This window comes from Strongylocentrotus purpuratus, unplaced genomic scaffold, assembly GCF_000002235.5.
Source record: "Strongylocentrotus purpuratus isolate Spur 01 unplaced genomic scaffold, Spur_5.0 spur5_scaffold_3, whole genome shotgun sequence".
Lineage (NCBI taxonomy): Eukaryota > Metazoa > Echinodermata > Echinoidea > Camarodonta > Strongylocentrotidae > Strongylocentrotus > Strongylocentrotus purpuratus.
Window position 1 is genome coordinate 36,958,972 of NW_022145609.1, and position 22,498 is coordinate 36,981,469.

The following is a 22,498-nucleotide window of genomic DNA, read 5'->3' on the forward strand; positions in this document are numbered from 1 at the left end:
TATAAAAATGTCTTTATTATTATTATTATTATTAAAGAAACATGTCGAATTATAGTCTATTGTAGATCCAGATGCACAGTCATTGTTAATTGGGCTCACATATGGCGGGAAGGCGTCAGGAACGGAACACGTCACAACTACGGAACAAGCGTGAAAAAATTGAAGCATAATTATTGTGAGAGGACATTCCTCTTACTTGAAAAAAGAACGAATTTGAACATGGTGTCTGGAACTAGATGTTTTACATCACGTCACTGCCTAATCTGAAAACAGTAGACCTTTGGAGAAAGCATATCACAAGGCAGAGGGAAGCTATTTGGTCACGTTGAATCTATAGTTTTGTGAATATCTAAACTGGAAAAGAATATGTAATTACCTGTGCAATTTGGAAGGTCTGTTGACAACGCTCCACTTTCTGTACAAGATATCGACGTAGAATTTGAAATGTTGTATCCAGTTTCACAGGCAAAGGAACATGTCGAATTATATTCTATTGTAGAACCGGATGTACAGTTTTTGTTCTGTGAACTGAGATGCGACGGCAAGGCATCAGGAATGGAACATGTTACAACTATGAAACAAGAATGAAATATTAGAAGCATAATTATTGTGTGAGCACAGTCATTTTACTTAAATTGAAAACTGAATATTAACATGATGTCCGAAACTTCATGTTTAACATCACGTCACTGCTGAAGCTGAGGACAGTAGATTTTTGAAGAAAGCATATCATATAGCAGAAAAAAAACTTCATGGTCACGGCGATTCTTTTGTTTGATGAATGTGATTATCAAAACTCGTAACAAAGATGTAATTACCTGTGCAATTTGGAATACCTGTTGACAACGCTCCACTTTCTGTACAAGATATCGATGTAGAATCTAAGGTGTTGTATCCAGTATCACAGGAAAAGGAACAAGTTGAATTATATTCCATGGTAGATTCAGGTGCACAGTCATTGTTAATTGGGCTCACATGTAGCGGGAAGGCGTCAGGAAAGGAGCACGTCACAACTATGGAACAAGCGTGAACAAATTAAAGCATCAATATTGTGTGAGCACAGTCATCGTAATCAAGACAAGAACTGAATATTGACATGATGTCCAAAACGTCATGTTTCGCATCATGTCACTGCCCCATACGATAACGGACGACCCCTGGAGAAAGCGTATCATAAAGCAGAGGAAACCTTTTTGGTCACGGTGAATCCTTTGTTTTGTGATTAATGAAACTCGTAGCGAAAATGTGATTACCTGTGCAATTTGGAAGGTCTGTCGACAACGTTCCACTTTCTGTACAAGATATCGACGTAGAATCTGAAGTGTTGTATCCAGTATCACAAGTAAAGAAACATGTCGAATTATAGTCTATTGTAGATCCAGATGCACAGTCATTGTTAATTGGGCTCACATATGGCGGGAAGGCGTCAGGAATGGAACACGTCACAACTATGGAACAAGCGTGAAAAAAATTAAAGCATAATTATTGTGATTGGACAGTCCTCTTACTTAAAAAAGAACCGAATTTGAACATGGTGTCTGGAACTAGATGTTTTACATCACGTCACTGCCTAATCTGAAAACAGTAGACCTTTGGAGAAAGCATATCACAAGGCAGAAGGAAGCTATTTGGTCACGTTGAATCTATAGTTTTGTGAATATCTAAACTGGAAAAGAATATGTAATTACCTGTGCAATTTGGAAGGTCTGTTGACAACGCTCCACTTTCTGTACAAGATATCGACGTAGAATCTGAAATGTTGTATCCAGTTTCACAGTCAAAGGAACACGTCGAATCATATTCTATTGTAGAACCGGATGTACAGTTATTATTCTGTGAACTGAGATGCGACGGCAAGGCATCAGGAATGGAACATGTTACAACTATGAAACAAGAATGAAATATTAGAAGCATAATTATTGTGTGAGCACAGTCATTTTACTTAAATTGATAACTGAATATTAACATGATGTCCGAAACTTCATGTTTGACATCACGTCACTGCTGAAGCTGAGGACAGTAGATTTTTGGAGAAAGCATATCATATAGCAGAAAAAAGCTTCATGGTCAAGGCGAACCTTTTGTTTGGTTAATGTGGTTGTTAAAACTCGTAACAAATATGTAATTACCTGTGCAATTTGGAAGGTCTGTCGACAACGCTCCACTTTCTGTACAAGATATCGATGTAGAGTCTAAGGTGTTGTATCCAGTATCACAGGTAAAGGAACACGTCGAATTATAGTCTATTGTAGATCCAGGTGCACAGTCATTGTTAATTGGGCTCATATGTAGCGGGAAGGCGTCAGGAATGGAGCACGTCACAACTATGGAACAAGCGTGAACAAATTAAAGCATCAATATTGTGTGAGCACAGTCATCGTAATCAAGAGAAGAACTGAATATTGACATGATGTCCAAAACGTCATGTTTCGCATCACGTCACTGCCCCATACGATAACGGACGACCCCTGGAGAAAGCGTATCATAAAGCAGAGGAAAGCTTTTTGGTCACGGTGAATCCTTTGTTTTGTGATTAATGAAACTCGTAGCGAAAATGTGATTACCTGTGCAATTTGGAAGGTCTGTCGACAACGTTCCACTTTCTGTACAAGATATCGACGTAGAATCTGAAGTGTTGTATCCAGTATCACAAGTAAAGAAACATGTCGAATTATAGTCTATTGTAGATCCAGATGCACAGTCATTGTTAATTGGGCTCACATATGGCGGGAAGGCGTCAGGAATGGAACACGTCACAACTATGGAACAAGCGTGAAAAAAATTAAAGCATAATTATTGTGAGTGGACAGTCCTCTTACTTAAAAAAGAACCGAATTCGAACATGGTGTCTGGAACTAGATGTTTTACATCACGTCACTGCCTAATCTGAAAACAGTAGACCTTTGGAGAAAGCATATCACAAGGCAGAAGGAAGCTATTTGGTCACGTTGAATCTATAGTTTTGTGAATATCTAAACTGGAAAAGAATATGTAATTACCTGTGCAATTTGGAAGGTCTGTTGACAACGCTCCACTTTCTGTACAAGATATCGACGTAGAATCTGAAATGTTGTATCCAGTTTCACAGTCAAAGGAACACGTCGAATCATATTCTATTGTAGAACCGGATGTACAGTTATTATTCTGTGAACTGAGATGCGACGGCAAGGCATCAGGAATGGAACATGTTACAACTATGAAACAAGAATGAAATATAAGAAGCATAATTATTGTGTGAGCACAGTCATTTTACTTAAATTGATAACTGAATATTAACATGATGTCCGAAACTTCATGTTTGACATCACGTCACTGCTGAAGCTGAGGACATTAGATTTTTGGAGAAAGCATATCATATAGCAGAAAAAAGCTTTATGGTCAAGGCGAACCTTTTGTTTGGTTAATGTGGTTGTTAAAACTCGTAACAAATATGTAATTACCTGTGCAATTTGGAAGGTCTGTCGACAACGCTCCACTTTCTGTACAAGATATCGACGTAGAGTCTAAGGTGTTGTATCCAGTATCACAGGTAAAGGAACACGTCGAATTATAGTCTATTGTAGATCCAGATGCACAGTCATTGTTAATTGGGCTCATATGTGGCGGGAAGGCATCAGGAATGGAGCACGTCACAACTATGGAACAAGCGTGAACAAATTAAAGCATCAATATTGTGTGAGCACAGTCATCGTAATCAAGAGAAGAACTAAATATTGACATGATGTCCAAAACGTCATGTTTCGCATCACGTCACTGCCCCATACGATAACGGAAGACCCCTGGAGAAAGCGTATCATAAAGCAGAGGAAAGCTTTTTGGTCACGGTGAATCCTTTGTTTTGTGATTAATGAAACTCGTAGCGAAAATGTAATTACCTGTGCAATTTGGAAGGTCCGTCGACAACGATCCACTTTCTGTACAAGATATCGACGTAGAATCTGAAGTGTTGTATCCAATATCACAGGCAAAGGAACATGTCGAATCATATTCTATTGTAGAACCGGATGTACAGTCATTGTTAATTGGGCTCACATATGGCGGGAAGGAATCAGGAATGGAACACGTCACAACTATGAAACAAGAATGACAAATACAAAGCATAATTATTGTGCGAGCACAGTCATCGTAATCAAGAGAAGAACTGAATATTGACACGATGTCCGAAACGTCATGTTTTACATCACGTCACTGCTCCATTTGATGACAGAAGACCTCTGGAGAAATCGTATCTGATAGCAGAAGAAAGTGTTTTGGTCATGGTTAATCTTTGTTTGGTGAATGTGATTATCAATTGGTAACAAATATGTAATTACCTGTGCATTTTGGAAGGTCTGTCGACAACGTTCCACTTTCTGTACAAGATATCGACGTGGAATCTGAAGTGTTGTATCCAGTATCACAGGCAAAGGAACACGTCGAATTATATTCCACAGTAGATCCAGATGCACACTCATTGTTAATTGGGCTCACATGTGATGGGAAGACATCGGGAATGGAACAATTCACAACTACACGAAAGGAAAACAAATTTTGGAAATGAACGGTCGATATTGACTAGTTAGTTGACACGAACAAATAAACGTGGAAATACATGTAACACAAACTCAGTAGATTCCACATTATGCAGAATATTATTGCAATCTTTAATATCTTTGTATGATCTGATAGATATACGAATGTAAAAAGCTGCAATGATATGCCCAATGTCACAGGCAAAACAGCAAGTAGTGTTGTACTCTATGGAGGATCCATGCCGGCATGTATCTGCAGTGGAAGTGAGCTGATATGAGATGGGAGGACATGTGGAACAGAACATGTGACAGCTTTAAAACGAGATCGTCGAAAACGAAAAGTAAAATTTATTAAAAATTTCGATTATTCTAGGGGTAGATTTTATTGTTATTTTTGATGAAACAATTGAAAATTACATGAGAGCTACAAGAGTAGTTAGACCAACCTTTGTAAATAATTTAGAAATGTATGTGAGGAAATTAGAGTTGTATGACGTATAGACGAAAATAATCCGGATTTTCAAGCAGTACACGTTTAGGAAAAAGACGCCACATGAATTAGCCTTCCAATTTGTGAGAGGTTAATCTTTTGGAGCTTACAACATTGAGGGTGATATGATACATTCATGATTTCATGGTTTATTAAACCAAATTGTTATGCATGAGTGAACAGGAATTGCATTGTTTTTTTTTATTGTAGCATTGTAACTTTCCCTGGTAGACTCAGTGGTGTGTTCATGGGAGTCAGGATGGGGTGATGGTACATGTTGTAATTTCCATGTTACAAACTGTTATTTTTTACAGCTGTGTCTTTGAATAAAAACCTTCACCTCACATATCAATTATTGTAAGATTAGTTAAACATCTCATTGATTTACTTAACACCCAGGTAGGGATTATGTAAATTGAATATTCAAATACGGTTTGTTGAAAAAAAAAAGGAATGTCCAAGATGTCGGTTTATTATACTTATTCTTCAGGTAAATTGTAACTGAAATGTGGTTTTTATTCAAAGTCACAGATGTAAACAAACACAACAAAAAAGTTTGTAACATGGAAATTACAACATGTACCATCACCCCATCCTGACTTCCATGAACACAACACTAAGTCTACCAGGGAAAGTTACAATGCTACAATAAAAAATGCAATTCCTATTCACTCTTGCATAAAAATTTGGTTTAATAAACCAAGAAATTCACTCAGCAAATCATGAATGTATCATATCACCCTCAATTGTGTAAGCTCCAAAAGATTAACCTCTCACAAATTGGAAGGCTAATTCCTGCGCAACCTAATTGTCATACCCTTTACAAAAGGTAGCAGTGCTTGCCCAGGCATGAATTGTATTTGGACTTTTTGGTGTCATATGAAAGTTGAGTTTATGAGCTTTTCATACATATAACACTTTTCCCCCAGAACCATATATTTTTTATTTGGCAGCCATTTCAAAAGTGTATAGTTTTTTTGGGGGACGCACTGTATTGTATCAAGGTTATAACGAAGAAGTTTATAATGAAGGGAGATTACGGATGGCTAATGTTGACATGGTTGTAAAAGCCCAACGTGTAATATGGGTTGAAAGATTATTGTATGGAGAAAAATCAATGAGATGGAGGCTATACTTTGATTTCTTCTTCAAGATGGTAGGAGGCAGATTTATTTTCTTGTGTTACTTTGATTCCAAGTTATTAAGTTTCAAAGTATCTAAGTTTTATTTTGAAATGATAAAAGCATGGGACGAGTTTATAGAGGTTGTAGGATTGTTGAAGAAAAGGAAAAGCCAAATACTCATGTCAATAAAAGATTCTTATTAAACACGAAAATGATTTTTGATGAGGATTTGTTTACACGCAATATAATTTCAGTTCAAGATATCTTGCTACAAATGGCGTGCGTTCAATATTTCATTTTCAACATGACGGGGTAAAAACAAGGAAACAAAATTGTTGATGTATGGAATATTGGGGGAGCTATTTTAAGAAGCGGGAAAAAGGAAAACTGGAAATTAGTGGATATAAAAGAGTATGCTATTTTAATACAGTTTAATAGTTCTGTGAAGCCGTTTATATATTTATTATCGAGGAAGGTTAATGAATTTGATTATAGAGAAGTTACAAAATGTATTTGTTTTGAAGATTCACGATGGACGGGGATTTTCTGATTTTTCAAATGAGGTATATAGGGAGATATTTAGTAGGCATAGGAAAGTTACTCTTGTTAACAAACAATATAAACTGCTTCATGGAGTAATATATACTAGAGAACATTTATTGAGATTCGGCTTTTATTTAAAGATAACTTGTGCTCATTTTTTAAGCAAAAGATTGAAACATAGTTACACTTGTTCTGGGAGTGTGTACATGTTCAAAGGTTATGGTAGAATGTTATAGCTAAATTTGAGCTTAGGGAATAAAGGTCTGTCGATTCCCACGAGTAAAGACATTTAATATCATTATTTTTGCAATGAAATGTGGGATATATAAATGCCAGAATATTGTCTTTGGGTGATTTTCTAAAAAGAACTGTTGGAAGTTAGGGGGTTGTAAATTAGACTTACATTTACAAAAGTGGGAACAAGTGAAGTTTTCATGAACTTTTAACACTAGATTATTATAGCCCCGTTTTAATTTTGTATTCATTTGTGTATTGTTATTATTCTGGTATGTACGCGGAAGTGTGATCGAGCGGTGGGGGTGTTTGTGTGTGGGGGGGCGGGTTGCGGGGGTAGTGGTGTGTTTGGTTGGGTGTGGTTATTTGTTCTACGTTACAACTCAACTAATTACAACAAAATTAACACAATTGTATTTCGAAGAATGATCTGTATTGTTTTAGAATCAATTAAACAAAACTGGAGAGAAAAAAAGAAGAAAAAAGTGTGTGTGTGTGTGTGTGTGTGTGTGTGTTCGTGCGTGTTTGAAAAGCATTTCTCGCCTGCACAAGGCGACTGACTGATCGGAATGCTTACAAATGGAGTGGAGATTGTGCATTATAATACCAGTAAAATAAAGTAATCGGAATACTTATAACCATATATATGTAAGGTTGCAGTACTATGACTATGACGAAATAAAATCACGTAAATTTGGGGTTCAAACATACTCAGACATTCGGTTCCAACTTGTGTAAAACCAAGGCAGCATACTTCTTGGAGTACGGTGGTATTACGCAACACGTAGAAAGTCACAGTTTCCCTCTTTATCCTATTGGCAAAAAAAAAGAAGATAAAGATTTTAAATACTTCAGAAGTGTATCAAGGGAATCTATATTCTAAGGACCAGAGGATATTGATCTACATTTCCCACATCCACCCCAACAGAGATAAATAGAAACTTGGCAAAAACATTCTTGTGCGCTAATAACGGGAACTAGAGCCAGAGGGATGTGATACATTTTTTTTCGGAAGCCCATATGGACATTACGTCATAATGCAATTACCATGTTATGTATTTGTATTTGTATCATTGATAAAAAGGAATTCAGAATAATGTGAGTGGCCGATCAAGAGAACAAGCAATTTGTTTAAAGGTAATGCAAGGTTTGGGTAAATTTTGTAAATTGGATGGATAGTAATTCTTTAAAATGTTGATATATTTGGATGCCTCTGTGGATGTATTATACGCACTACAAATGTTAGCCCCTAAAACACTTCTACTTTCGAGAAATTGAATAATCAAAAATTAACCGGTGCTCCAGGTAAAAAAAAAAATTTCTTCAAATATTTCAAATAGCGCCTAAGGCCATTCCATGGTAGCTGCGACCATACAAATCTCAGAATATGCGGTTGTGATATATAGTTTTCAAACAGTAATAGCAAATCGGTCGATTGTAGTCAAGAAACATTGTTTTGAAGCTAAAGTAATATCAGTCTTGAAAGGCCGCTATGCAACATAAAGAGTTTAATATTTACAATTTCATCACTTTAGACTCGATTTCAACAGCGAGAACGATCATTAAATATTGTAAGACTGCATATGCTTCAAATGCGTTCATTTGAACCAGATTCATGACCCCATACCAAAACTTTGTATTACCTTTAACGTCCTCGTAAAAACACAAGAAATCAAGAAAACTTCGATATATGATCAGTGGAAAATTTGTTACTTGAAGTTTTAGAAACATTTCTTTCTTTACTGCATCTAAAAGTCGAAAAAATTCTGTGTAAGAGGTAACCTTAGGATTTTTAAAAGTGTCATTTTAACATAATGAATGAGTCCACTGATGGCTGAGCTTTCAACCAATATTGGGTAATATTTACCCCCAAAAACATGAAAGTTCCATATTTCATCTATGGGCCTATTGTGTATTTTATTCTATATAGTGTGTCAACACTCCAATGTGTGTCAAATCCTTGGGCTTAATGTGACGATAACTTTTTTAAGGCTCACCAAACTAATAGCCTAGAATGAGAGCGTGCAATAACGCAATACAGACCAATAACTTTGCCTACAATATTAACTGAACAAAGATTCAGGTACATGCATTTTCATTGAAAACAAAAACAATTTAGTATGTTTAGAAAATAAATTAGTAGTCATGGCAACACCACAATCTCGTAAATCCATTTTTTTTACTTTAAAAAATTATACAGATCTAATCCGAGTATTGTTATTGCTTACCTCGTGCCTCCAACAACTATCTCAATAGATGATACTCTTCTCGTCATAGACACATTCACCACCGCTCTGCCAAATGAATGACAAACGCATTTATATATATATAAATAATATGAAAATACGGTATAGGAAAGGATATATAAAAAAAAACACCAATATGAATCAATATCCACAATCTTATGAAATGCAAATTAGCTACTAATCCAGTTTAAACTACTTTTATTAACTTATCAATGTTTCCATCAGTTTTCTCAATCGTAATCTCATTGAATTGTTAATACAGTATAAACTAGAAAGAACACTGTGTTCCAGTAAAAAAAAAAATATATATATATATTAAGGCCCACAAACTATGACAAAATTTCATGGGGTTAGGTCATTTTCGTATGCAGCAACTGTTTCATGGAATAATTTGCCGAAATATTTTACAAATATAGAAACGTATGAAAATTTCTGAAGTAATTTGAAAACATATTTATTTAAAAATTTGTAAAGTTTAACAATTATGAACCAAGAGTACCATTTCTACTCCTTCTGTATTTTATTCTGTAAAGCGCATATAAGTATACCTATGTGTTATGCGGTATAAAAAACGTTTTACTGTATGATTATTATTATTATTATTATTACTATTATTATTATCATTATCATTATTTTTAGTGTTAATATTATTGTACTATTGACTTACATTATATTCGAAATTATTAAATTAATTCCTAAAACAGAATGCAATAAGTGTCCCGAAAGAAAAAAATTACTTCTACATCTGGTCAAAGGGTCCTGCAAACATTTTTACATTCATCAAATTATCTTAATTTTCCTCTTCAAATGTTTCATATTTAATAACTCAGCCACAGCGCCATACAAACTCCACACCGACTCCAAATCTACCAATTCTTTGCTTATCGGTTTAATGTATTTTTCTGTCTGTTTTCGGTCTCGTATGTGTGACTAAGGTATTTATAAGGTAAATATTGCCGGCCTGTCAAATGAAATCATATCAATATTCTACATGCTCACGTGATATTGACTTCACAGACCGACTGCAGCTCAGACGATGTCCATGTTAAATCGATAAACACGATGATGAGAATAACCACGCCCAAGAGCTTTGCACTTCCCGAAGTCATCGTTGAATCTTGGGGAGTAAAAGAGTGTGTAATAATACAAATTGGTTCTCTGAAACTCATCTGTAGCTTATTAAACATATGAGTTGTCCAGCTTATCATACTTTTTTTTCGAACTCCTACGATTGTAACCGTCTATTAAGCAGGTTCATATAAAACGTTACATTTGTTCGACCATCATGTTAGGGTTACGGCGACCATTGTAAAAGTTTTTATTTTAAAAGAAAAACAAGAACATGACAACAGCTATGAAATCCACTGAATTTTTGCAATATTGAAGTTGGAACTCAATTTTTTCTTACCACGACTCGACTTTTCTCATTATTGTCAGAGCTTCTGTCCCTCTCTGGGTTTGTTTTATTTAATTATCCTATTTTGTCCGTCTGTACGTTTCTGTCTATTTCATGTCTGTGTCTCTTTTTCTCCCTTCTTTTGACATCAAATTTTATTTGCTTACACTGCTGTGCAAGGGTATCGATTTGTATCCGTGGTTGGGGGATGATAGGTGCCAAAATATTTTCGACAATGGATCAAAGCAACCAAGAGGTAGAAGCGTGTGGATGGTTGCAACCCCTCCCCAAGCGCATAGCCAGGATTTCATTTTAGGGGGGCGGTAGTGAGCACGCGAAGCGTGCGAATCACTTACGGAGCGCGCTCCATAGGAGGTTGGGTGCAGAGAGTTCCACCCTCCCCCGCGAAGCGCGGAAGCTTTGACGTTTCATTAAATTATTAGAGAAAGAAGACGATTCGATGTACCATTCTCGACTCTTAATCCTCGTCTGAATTCAGTTCCCCTCCCCCCCCCCCCCCCCCTACCGCGCGAAGCGCGGAAGCTTTGACGTTTCATCTAATTATTACTCTTAATCCACGTCTGAAATCATTTTCGCCCATCCCGCGAGTAGCTTTCACGTTTCCTTAAATTATTAGAGAAAGAAGACGATTTGTTGTACCGTTCTCTATATTAATCCTTGTCTGAATTCAGTTTCCCCACATGATGTACGTATGGAACGTTCGTTCGCAAATCTTTGCATGCACAGCCCGAGTGGTGGGTATCATGTTATCTCCCGGCAGTGCTTGTCGCAATAGCTTCTGGAAAGAAATTTTATACTACTGTTAGTGTTATCGGCCACTAATAAGCCCATTAGTGTCTATACAAAATATATGCTCTTCTCGGCTATTTGGGAATGTGTCAGTTTGCAACAAAAATGGAGAAACACGAATTTTGTTGAAAATCATGTGATATCACGAACATATATAAATCACTTGTATGAAATTGAAAATAAGTCATGGTTGGATTTTATTGGGGGGAGGGCTAGCGCCCCCAAGCCCCCCCCCCCCCCCCCCCCCCATCAGTACGCCAGTGACATAGGCCTACATCAGCTTTTCAATAAAACAAAAATAAGATGTGACATAATAATCTTTCTCCAAAAATGAAAAATGTTTCAGGAAATAAAATGAGTGAAAAAAATAAAAATAAAGATACAATGACGTGAATTTTAAAAGGGTGAACGGAAACAGCATAGCAACTATTGAACTATCTTATAAGTCATACTAATGTCCAAAAATATTCTCCTTGTCACCGATTTCTTCACGAATTCGTCACAGAGTTTATCTATGTTTACACTGTCCAGGATTGTTTGATGTGCATTGCAGATTGCTACTTTTGCGCTTCGCGCTTACCATTTAGCTCGGTGCTTTTTAACCCTGCGGCTTTGCATTAGGCGCACTGCATTTCTATGATGCTGTTGATTGAACAAATTGAATAAATTCATCAAGTCCTGATGAAGCCGTTTGAGCGAGAATTCAATTTATTCTTGTCTCATATACGGTTGTCTCATTTACTTCGTATATATATATATATATATGTATGTATGTATTATGAAAATAAGATAGCAAAATGTGTACATTGATGGTCATCTTGCGAGTAATAACCATTAACTACTCTCATCGGGCTCTCATCATTATTTTTCTCTTCATTTTTTGTTGATGGTGAATTATTGGAGTGATGATTGTACGGGCCATCCCCCCCCCCACCTGAAATATTGGGGGGATATATCCCCCCCATCCCCCCCCCCACCCGGGATCGACACCCATGCTGCTGTGCTTTAATAAACACAGGCAGGCACGCGCATTCGCACACACACACACACTCATAACATTTTGACAGTAATTGCTGCATTAAAAGAAGGGAATATGGAAGTCTTATGCTATACAGTCCATTTTGTGTAATTCGAAAAATATTCCCACTTACAAATTTCACATCCTAGATCCAAATGGTTATTGTCATGAGTAATCTTTCTTTTCTTTTTTTAATTCCTGTGTGACTTAAACCATCTCACCGCCCCCTCCTCCACTCCCACGCAATCCCACCGTTACTTTTGAACTCTTTGTCTCCTTTCAAATATGTAAACCATTCGACCCGTAGGCCTTTTGCTTTTGTTTGTCCCCCACATATTGATAAGTTTGTTTTATTGTATAGTAAGCAAATGCAAATAGGTACTGTACCTCTTCTTGATGTTGACTGTCTGTATATTTTAAATGTAATTCATGTTGATTCTTTTTAATTTTCATCGGACGTAGGAAGAATTAGATTGAAATTGAATTTACTGATAAATCTTATGATCCTAAGAAAGAATTTCAGCTACACCCGGCCTCCCCCGCCCCCCCCCCCCCCCCCCCACTCCGGGGTCGGAATGACCCCATGCGTGTTACCAAAATGTCCGGTAAAGGGGTACTTTTCGTGCGACAAAGTCCGGCCCGAGAATGGTAAAAAAAAGGGGTGTATTTACTTTTCACCCGGAGATTTCTTTAAAAAGGGGGTGTTTTTTCTTTTTTTTCCTCTCATCTCTTTGGACTCCTGAGTAATTATTCCGAATTTAGGAGGGTACATTGAGCATTTTTTATGATTTAGGGGGGTCTCAAGGGCAGGAAAAGCCCGCAAAAAGCCCGCGAAAGGGGGGTTCGGAAATGTTGGCAGTCCTCAGATAGGGGGTGCTTTAAAAAAAGAGGGAACGAGCATATGCGTACCCTAAATAACACTGAGTGGGGGCCGGGAGCTACACAAATGATATGATTTAAATCGATTAAAGAGAAGGTAGAGTCATGGGGAAAATGTAAATAATTTGTTAACCTTTTCTTTATAAAATAATAATGTGGATGAAATCGTAAGAGAAAATGTATCTTAAAAAGGATTGTGCTTTACTATTCGAAGTATGACATTAAAAAAAATTCCGGTTTGGACCAGACATTCATACAAAATGTAACAAATTTCTTTTAAAGGTGAAATATCTTTTAAAAGTGCATGTGACTTTCAGCAGGACTGCGTCAATTTCTTATAATTGTAATGATTCCAAAACATGCAGTATGCACCTATGCTTATGTGCTTCATTGTCGAGCTTTTCCAATTACCTCCCGACAGTTTATATCAGAATGCGATTGCATGACCGGAATTTATCTGTATCCGAACAACTCCACTCCAAGGCATTTATTCATCATGAAACGTGCCTACGAACTTGGCTAACCAGACAACACCGGATGCACATGGGCCGTGGCTGGTCTATGAAAAGGGACGCCACAAAATAAATCACTGTGCGGTCACTTAGTATTTTACAGAATCATCATATTGCATATGAACTCATCAAAGGGGATGTAAACTATTCCATTTTTCTCTACGAATGTATTCAAATCCGTCAACTAAAGATTGCCTTACAATGTATATTGCAAATCGAAAAGGCAAGCTACCATAGAAAATAGACTCGTGTACTACCACTTTTTTTTTATAGTTTTGTTAGTTTTACTTTTCACTTTAATTATTGTTGAGCTGATGAACTCTTTATCCTACCCCATAAACGGATGTTTTCACGCTATTGATTGTTATATATATATATATATATATATATATATATATATATATATAATATTGCTTTATCCTTCCATGGAAAGGTTGATGAAATGTTTATTACTTTACGAATTATTTATATAATTATAACCGTGATCACAATGTATGATATGACGTAGTTATAACAGTATGTGGCTATTGTGAACGTAATACCACAAAGTATTATAATTCTTACTTACTTCATTGTCTGGAGTAGATTAGGTGGAATACGTCGTTTGGATTTTATTATCTCTTTCCTTTCGACCTCTTGAACCTAATTACGAATATCAATTGTAAGAATATCGTCTGCACTCTGCAGGATCAAATTCGTTCAAGCTCTAACTTGAGATTGCGGTCTCCTGCATTTTGCATTTTTGAAAATGATTTGTCTTCTATGTTGGTCATTTTTTTTTTCATTAAAGGTATAATTATTTAATTGATTGATATCAAGACATGATTATATATGTATTTTAACTTTTGTTTGTGATATATATGTACCTAGTTGTTTATTACTTTCTATTATGATGAAAATGCAGGGGGAAATTATCATACAATCATACAATCAAAATGTCTCCCGATGAAGCTCATTACTTCAAATATATTTGTTGTTTGCCTCAAATTGAATGACTTAACTCATTGTGATGAGTGAATAGTGCGACCGAAAGGAATTTCGGATTACAACATTACCATCGAAACAATTAGACCATGAATTTCCTTTTATTCAGTTTTAAAGATGAGTTCATTTTCCTTATTATGACGTCAATTTGTAAAGAAATATTCAAGTTTTGTTATGAAAAGTTGTCATTTTGTCTGACACCGAAAGAGATTCATAACACTCATCGTATTAATGGTTGTGAATTCAGAGCAACCCGCCCATATCCTCTTTTTTAAATTAAATCTTATATATATATATATATATATATATATATATATATATGTGTGTGTGTGTGTGTGTGTGTGTGTGTGTGTGTTAGTGTGTGCTAATGTTCATATGTATTATCTTTTTATACGGATAATAATAATAACAATATTTATAAAGCGCAACATATCTATCTCTAGAGGTGCTTAAGGTGCATACAAATAATTTAAATTTATTTCAGGAATTCAACATACTTAAGATTATAGAAATATAAAATGTTAACTTACATGTAAATTCATCATGGCATCTTAATAAAATGTTATAGATGATACAGCTTCAAGCTGCCATGGTACATACGATAGGGCACAGGGTGATTATTATGGTATGCGTTGTTTAAAGAGAACATTGAAATTTAACACTATACATTAAGCATCAGGTGAGTTTAAGCCCAATTTTAAAAGTAGAAAGAGTGGTGGCCGTCTAAATAGAGAAAGGTAACTTATTCCACAGAGAAGGAGCTGTTGATGCAAATGCTCTACCCCCCCCCCCCCAATTTCTTTTGGGACGTATTTCTTTAAGCCTAACATTATGTGATGAACGTAAACCAGAACGATCTGCGGAGTGGGGTGATAGAAGGGATGAAATGTATTGTCAATTAAATTACGGAAATGCAAAATCCTTAAAGTTGTAACTAAACCAAACCAACCTCATTACAACTATAAGGATCATACATTTCCGTTATTTAATTAAAAATGTCGTCATTTCACTAAATTCAATTCCTGTACAATTGTTGGTTTATCTATACGCAAGTATAACTTATTTGTCTTTGTTTACAAGGATATCAAAAGAATGATTGAAATTGCAAATATTCTTTACCAATACGGACATCGTTATCTTTAAGTAATTATTTTCAAGGCTTTACTGGTGATACCTGAGCAAGCAGCACTAAAACGAAAAATATCTACTCTAAGTTATACCTTATTATATCCTGCATCAAAAATTTGTTGGCTTTTGATTGGTTGAGAGCTCGTCACATGACCAGAAATATTTGACCTAGTTTTAGAAAGTACTATATGAGAGTACTATTTTGGTTTACTATTTGGGAGTTGAAAAAAAATTGTGAATTTTTTTTTTAATTGAATCAATTTTTTTCTTCAAATATTAATTTTATTAAAACAAAATATTTTAAATCTTTTTAGATAAAAATTGACATTTTTTTTGTTCTAAATTGTTCTAACTATGCACATGATACAAACATATCTAAATTCGTAACAATACCATGCCTTCCATTCGAGGTACTGGTTAAACTATGGGCCTCGGTCACCTCTTGCGCATAGTTTTAACCAGAACCTCTCAAGGCAGTGTATATTTGTATGCTATTTCTATACGTTGTAAAGTACGTATGAAAAAGTACACCCAACTTTGCCAGATGCCTATTTTAAATAGTAACCTGTGTGACCTTGAACTATATTTCATTTTTCAAGAGTAGCGGATATTCTGTCTCTTGATGCCTTATTCATAACTCATTCCATTATTCATAGCTGCCATAGATGACTGGGCAGTAGCCTTTACAACAACAAAACTAGTGTGAAAATCCTCTTGTACTAAGTTTTGGCTGAAGCAATGAATCCAGGTTAAAAGCCCTTACGTATTGTTATTTCAGTCAGTCCGAAAACAGTTGCTGACATAACTGCATTAAATATCGTAGGTTAAAATCGTAAAGATAAATATTTGCAATTCAGACTGAAGAAAAAGCTAATTTGCAAGCAAATTTTGATATTCCCTTTGTTGTGATTGCACAATCTTGGCTTCTTTTGTATTCCTTGTTTAATGTGAGCTTTGTCGTTGAGTCTTTCAAAATGGGCAAAGTTTACTTGTATTAATAATAATAATAGTATTTAATTTGTATATAGCGCTTATTACAAATGTCTCTAAGCGCTTTAGAAATATACTATGACCCCGGTCATTGGAAGTCTTCTATCAATATCTTTGGTAGTTATCAATATGATTTGTTTGCATTTACTTAATCTTAGGGGTTAGTAAACCACCAAGTTTGCATCTGCTGTTTGGGACAAATACCTTATTCACCGTACACACCTTAAGCATGCGAAACGATGCAATATACTATTTAAAGGAGATATATAGAGAGTAAACAAAAGATTGGGCCAAGTACGGACCCATGAGGAAACTCCTTGAGTAAAGGTATGTCTGGATGACTGCTCGTTTCCAATCACTACAGTGTGAGTGTGTCGGGATAAGTAAGAATCTATCCACCCAATTGCTTGACTGCCAATTACAAAACGCAGTCTCAAGCGGTGCAACAAGTTGTCATAATTTCTCTCCTTATGCTATGGTCACAAATCTGAGCAGCGACCGACCGATCAGTATCCTGCTCGGTCGCTGCTGGAATTTAGGCATCGCCCAGCAATTAGGTCGGTGCCGGCCGGCGACCGCCCAGGCACCGAGCGTATTTTGGGCGGCGAGTGAAAAGTGAGCAGGCGCCGCCCAAATTTTAACTCCGCGCTAAAACTTCAGCGGCGACCGAGCGATGCCTGGGCGGCCGCCGCTCGGTGGCCGAGCAGCCGCCGGGCAGAATTGGTTAAAAACTCGCCGCTCGGCCGCCGAGCAGGCAACTTTTGGGTAATGTGACCATAGCATCAAGAGATAAAAGGACTTAATTCGTTATACTCGCAAAAGAGCAGTTTTAACGCTTTGATACGAGAGGCAGCTAGATATCGAAGTAATGCTATGGTCACATTACCCAAAAGTAGCCTGCTCGGCGGCCGAGCGGCGAGTTTTTAACCAATTCTGCCCGGCGGCTGCCCGGCCACCGAGCGGCGGCCGTCCAGGCATCGCTCGTTTTTAGGGGATCGCTCGGTCGCCGCCGAAGTTTTAGCGCGGAGTTAAAATTTGGGCGGCGCCTGCTCACTTTTCACTCGCCGCCCAAAATACGCTCGGTGCCTGGGCGGTCGCCGCCCGGGCACCGACCTAATTGCTGGGCGATGCCTAAATTCCAGCAGCGACCGAGCAGGCTACTGATCGGTCGGTCGCTGCTCAGATTTGTGACCATAGCTTAAGAAGTGAGATTTTAAATAACATGAAACAAAAGGTTAGAAGGGTGATTAAACTTACTCAAGGTTATTCTGTGGATTGAAAAAACACCTGGGGAAGCTTCCATACATTGCATTCCTTTAAACGGTGAAGCACGAAGCAGAATTTAACTTGTAAAAGGATTTAAGACCAAAATAACGCATGCATAATGCATAATGTGGCATGACCCTCATTCTGTGCATCAGCCTAAATTTGGCACAAGGAGATTTTGACGGTATTCTTTTAAAGATTTAGTGCTCAGACATCCATAGCAGAAAAGAAATGAAGAGGGTATCGTTATATAGGAAACACGTTACTTTTTACAATGAAATAGGTTTCAAGGTAACGCTAATTATGACTAAATAATTGTAAGCCACTAAAGTTAGATATAATTTTGTATACACTGTGTATGTCAATCAACAGAAATATTGGCGTAGTGTTTTAAATAAAATCTTTTTGTTTCTGATAGAATATTACTTATGCTATATATATAGTCTAATTTTAACACATATCTCCTATTGTTATATTTTGTGGGCAACATCCAAGTGTGTGGCAAATAATATTCTTCTGCTGCAAAAGAAAGCTGTACGTGTATGTACCCGAGCTGGTTATCGTGACCATGCTACCCCACTATTTGTTAAACCAAAGTGCTTAAAGGTTGATATTAACTTCTTCCAAATTGCCATATTTTTGTTCCGTTTCAACATCAAATTGTTACCTACTTCATTATCTTCCTAATAACATGATTCACTCATATTCAACAAGGCAGTCTTCAAATTTACATGTGGTCAATCCTCACACTACATTAGCCCAGAAATCAATCAGACATAGGGGTTCAGATGTATGGAATTCTCTACCTTACAATATTCGCAATATAAAATTACCAAACTCCTTTAAAAGAGCACTCAAATGTATTATCATTTCACAGATGTAAAATATTATTTAAATATATATAAATCTATACATCAGTTCTCATTATATTAAACATAGATTTAATTCTCTAATAATCTATAAATATCATAAAATGTATGAGTTTCTTTTTTTTCTTCTTCTTTGTAAATGGTGCTAATAGTTTATTTGTCATATATTATATATTTGAAAGGTGTTGAAAGCTCTATGCTTATGTTTTATCAACCGTGTGTGTTCATTTTTCAAACGGTATACTAGTTGCATCTTGTCTTTAATAACAAAACTGCTATACTCTTTTTCATGTGAGTCAATACAAATAGATTGTAAGATTGAAAATTATTTGTTATATTATAGTTTGTTTTTCATATGATGTTAACTCCAATGAATTGTGAAAATGTGAATATACATAAATGCATAAATAAAATTGAAATAAATAAAGACTTCTTAAACTTTGAGTCCTTTATATTAACCAAGTTAATCTATCATATGGTACATGTGAATTTAATGAAAGCACTTCCTACTGCCAAAAAGGGGGAAAATCGTTGTAAAAACAAATTAATTCAACCATGCGCGATCAGATAAATATATCATTGTCATCAGTAAATATATCATAACTTCAAATTTTGTGTAGACATTGTAAAAATTGTAAATTTTTGGGAGTTTTAATTCTCACCAACCAACGGATGATGTCCTTGCCTTATCAACCAGCTTTATGGTAATTCAATAACTGCTATCAAACAGGTTGTTGTTTCATAGAACGTCAGGAAGTCTGTTTCTAACTGTGATTTACCGTAGATTTAAAAAATATATCATGCAGATGTAAAGATTTACGTAACTGTCATTGAGAAGCCATCAATATTTGTTTGATTTGTATAGAATGTTTTGTGTTCTAGAATGTAACTGAAATCAGAGTTTGGTAATAAAAATTGGCAGACAATATCTGATGTACAGAAAAAATATATGGCGTCCCTCATAAATCCACACACCTGGAAGATGCAATTCAAATGCAATTCAATTTGTAGAGGCGTTGCGGTGCAGTGGATATGTCGCCGCGCTACTGGGTACAGATCCCTGCCACTGGACCAACGTCCTTTGGCAAGACATTAATCTACGTTTGCCAAACTCGACTCAGAGGAGCACCATAACCAGGTAGAGCACCATAAATGCAGCCATGTTAAAGCCGTTGTAATAATTGTGGAGCGCCAGTAGTGTCAAATCTGACAGTACGTCCATGGTTTGACAGACATGAGTGGTATACATGGACCCGCTATCATTAGTAGTAGTAGAAGTAGTAGTAGTAGTAGTAGTAGTAGGAGTAGTAGTAAAATTTATCAGTGTGATAAATTGATTTCAAAGCTCATTGTAGATGGGGCCAGACTGTGTGCCCTCCTCCCCCCCCCCCCCACTCTCTCTCTCTCTCTCTCTCTCTCTTTCTCACTCTCTCTCTCCTTACCCATGGACCTACTACGAATTGATCCATGATCACAACCACCCCCTCCAATCATCCTCTCTTTATCTTTATATATATATATATATATATATATATATGCTCCAGAACATAATTCATCTACTGCATCTTAAAGAATTGTTGGTCTTACCTTGTAAGTTCCGATGTCCATACGACTAAAAATCCACAACGTTTTTAAAAAAGTAAAATTAAGACCCGCCAGACTGTGGTTATTTATGAATGTATTCAAAGTTAATCAATGTTATCAATAAAAAGCTTGTATGAGCCTGCCAGCTGAAAGCTCATAACGTAGACTCGGTCGCCATAAACGCCGCTGCTGAAACCATAACAGATGTGCGATGCCTTAACTCTTGGCGTAGCTTATCATGTCTGATCATACTCGCATATAAAATGATATATATATTTATCCTGAAGAAACGCTTCTCCACAACATTTCTGGTCCTGTGCGATGGACTGAGTGCGGAATCTACTCTGAGGTCTATCGGTGGTGGGTATCAACATATACGGGTTGTGGGACACGCTACGCATGTGCTCAAGACAGTGTGATTAGGTAAACGTGCAGTAGTTTGGTATTCTCTCTCTCTCTCTCTCTGTCGCTCTTCCAAATAACCATCTTTTGACAGGCAGTAAGCGTCAGGACAATAAATTGTTACTGGTGTGACAATACCTTTTTTTAAATTCTTTTCCGCATGCCTACGTTGGCATTGCCGTGAGGTTGAATCGATGCGGCGGGTTATTAAAGGTGAGACCTGGTAATTTGTATTTTCTTTTTAAAAGCACAATAACATCATTTCCTCTAAAGACGGATCATAGTGATTAAACATAATATATGACAGGTATTTGGTTGTTAGTTCACGTTGTCAACTTTTATGTTTTTCATTCTGTAATGGGCGATCCAACTTCACAGGTTTTCGCAACCTTCGTGGAAAGCCCCGCACATAACCTTTGTAAATATAGGTAAAAATTTAACTTTACTTTGTATATTTTGATTTTATATTTCGAAATAAAAATTGAATTGAATTGAATTGAATTGAATATAGGACACAGAGGCAAAGATCTACGTTCCCTTAATTTTCTTAATATGGGAAAGACTGCCTGATATCCTATGTGAGACCTCGATAAGAATTGGTTAATATGTCCGTTTCTCTTTATTATTCAATAATCATTTTGTAATCTGAAGATTTTATCAGTAGTATTGATGACCCGTAAGACAAATGCATGATTTGATACTTGCAATCTTGTATTGTGCTAACCAAACTCCATGAGACGCCATTGCGACCTCGGCTTAGGGTGTTTTGTTTCAAAAAGCCTCGATTCTAAACCTAAAATCTGAAAGAGGAATTGAAATAAAATGGCTATGTGGTTAGTGTTATTGTGCTCGAACCGGGAGACCACAGGTTAAAACATTAATATTAATGAGGAGATGCATTCTGAAAGCGACTAACTCCTGGTTTACGAATTCCTTCCGCTAGAAATGAATGCGTTGATATCCCTGGCTTTTCAAGATTGTTTTCCACTTTTTCACGTATATATTTCGCTAAGCATTCCGAGAAGAGCAAATGCCTTATACACTTTCTGTTAAGATGCGTCAGTTGATATAATATTAATGATATTAAACTTAAGCAAGGTAACCATTATCACACTGCCTCTAGCTAGACTGCCGATTTCGATGCTTATAGCATCTCAGGAACTCCTTCCTACCGTTACTCATTTAACACCTGGGTGGAGATTGGCAAATGTAGATTAAGGTATTGCAAAAGGACCCTAGTGACGTACTGTGACTCGAACCCATGACCTTCGCATCCAAAGATCAGTGATTAAACCACTCGACTGCGAAATCTCGACATAGCCGCTTTTTAGTGATGTGCACCTTTAATCCAATAGGTGTATAGAAACTTGTTTCCAGGTGATCCGTTGAGATCCGTTGAGCAGGATTCGGTGGATGCGTTTGAGTAATTTAAGTATAATTAGTGCGTTTATTACTCAACAAGTATAATTTCAATGATATGTTGATTGCTTCTATTTGGATAAATCGATCCTT

The 22,498-nt window shown here is 36.5% G+C and overlaps 1 protein-coding gene across 1 annotated transcript; it reads right to left on the bottom strand.

Moving 5' to 3' along the window:
• Positions 1-320: 320 nt before the first annotated feature.
• Positions 321-1,968, bottom strand: LOC115928577 (E-selectin-like). The gene is made up of 4 exons (XM_030995923.1): positions 1,689-1,968; positions 1,254-1,448; positions 819-1,013; positions 321-571 (listed from the first exon to the last, which is right to left on the bottom strand). Exons 1-4 carry the CDS (start codon positions 1,912-1,914, stop codon positions 321-323), a joined length of 867 nt encoding a protein of 288 aa, XP_030851783.1. The 5' UTR covers positions 1,915-1,968.
• Between the last annotated feature and the right edge of the window lie 20,530 nt (positions 1,969-22,498).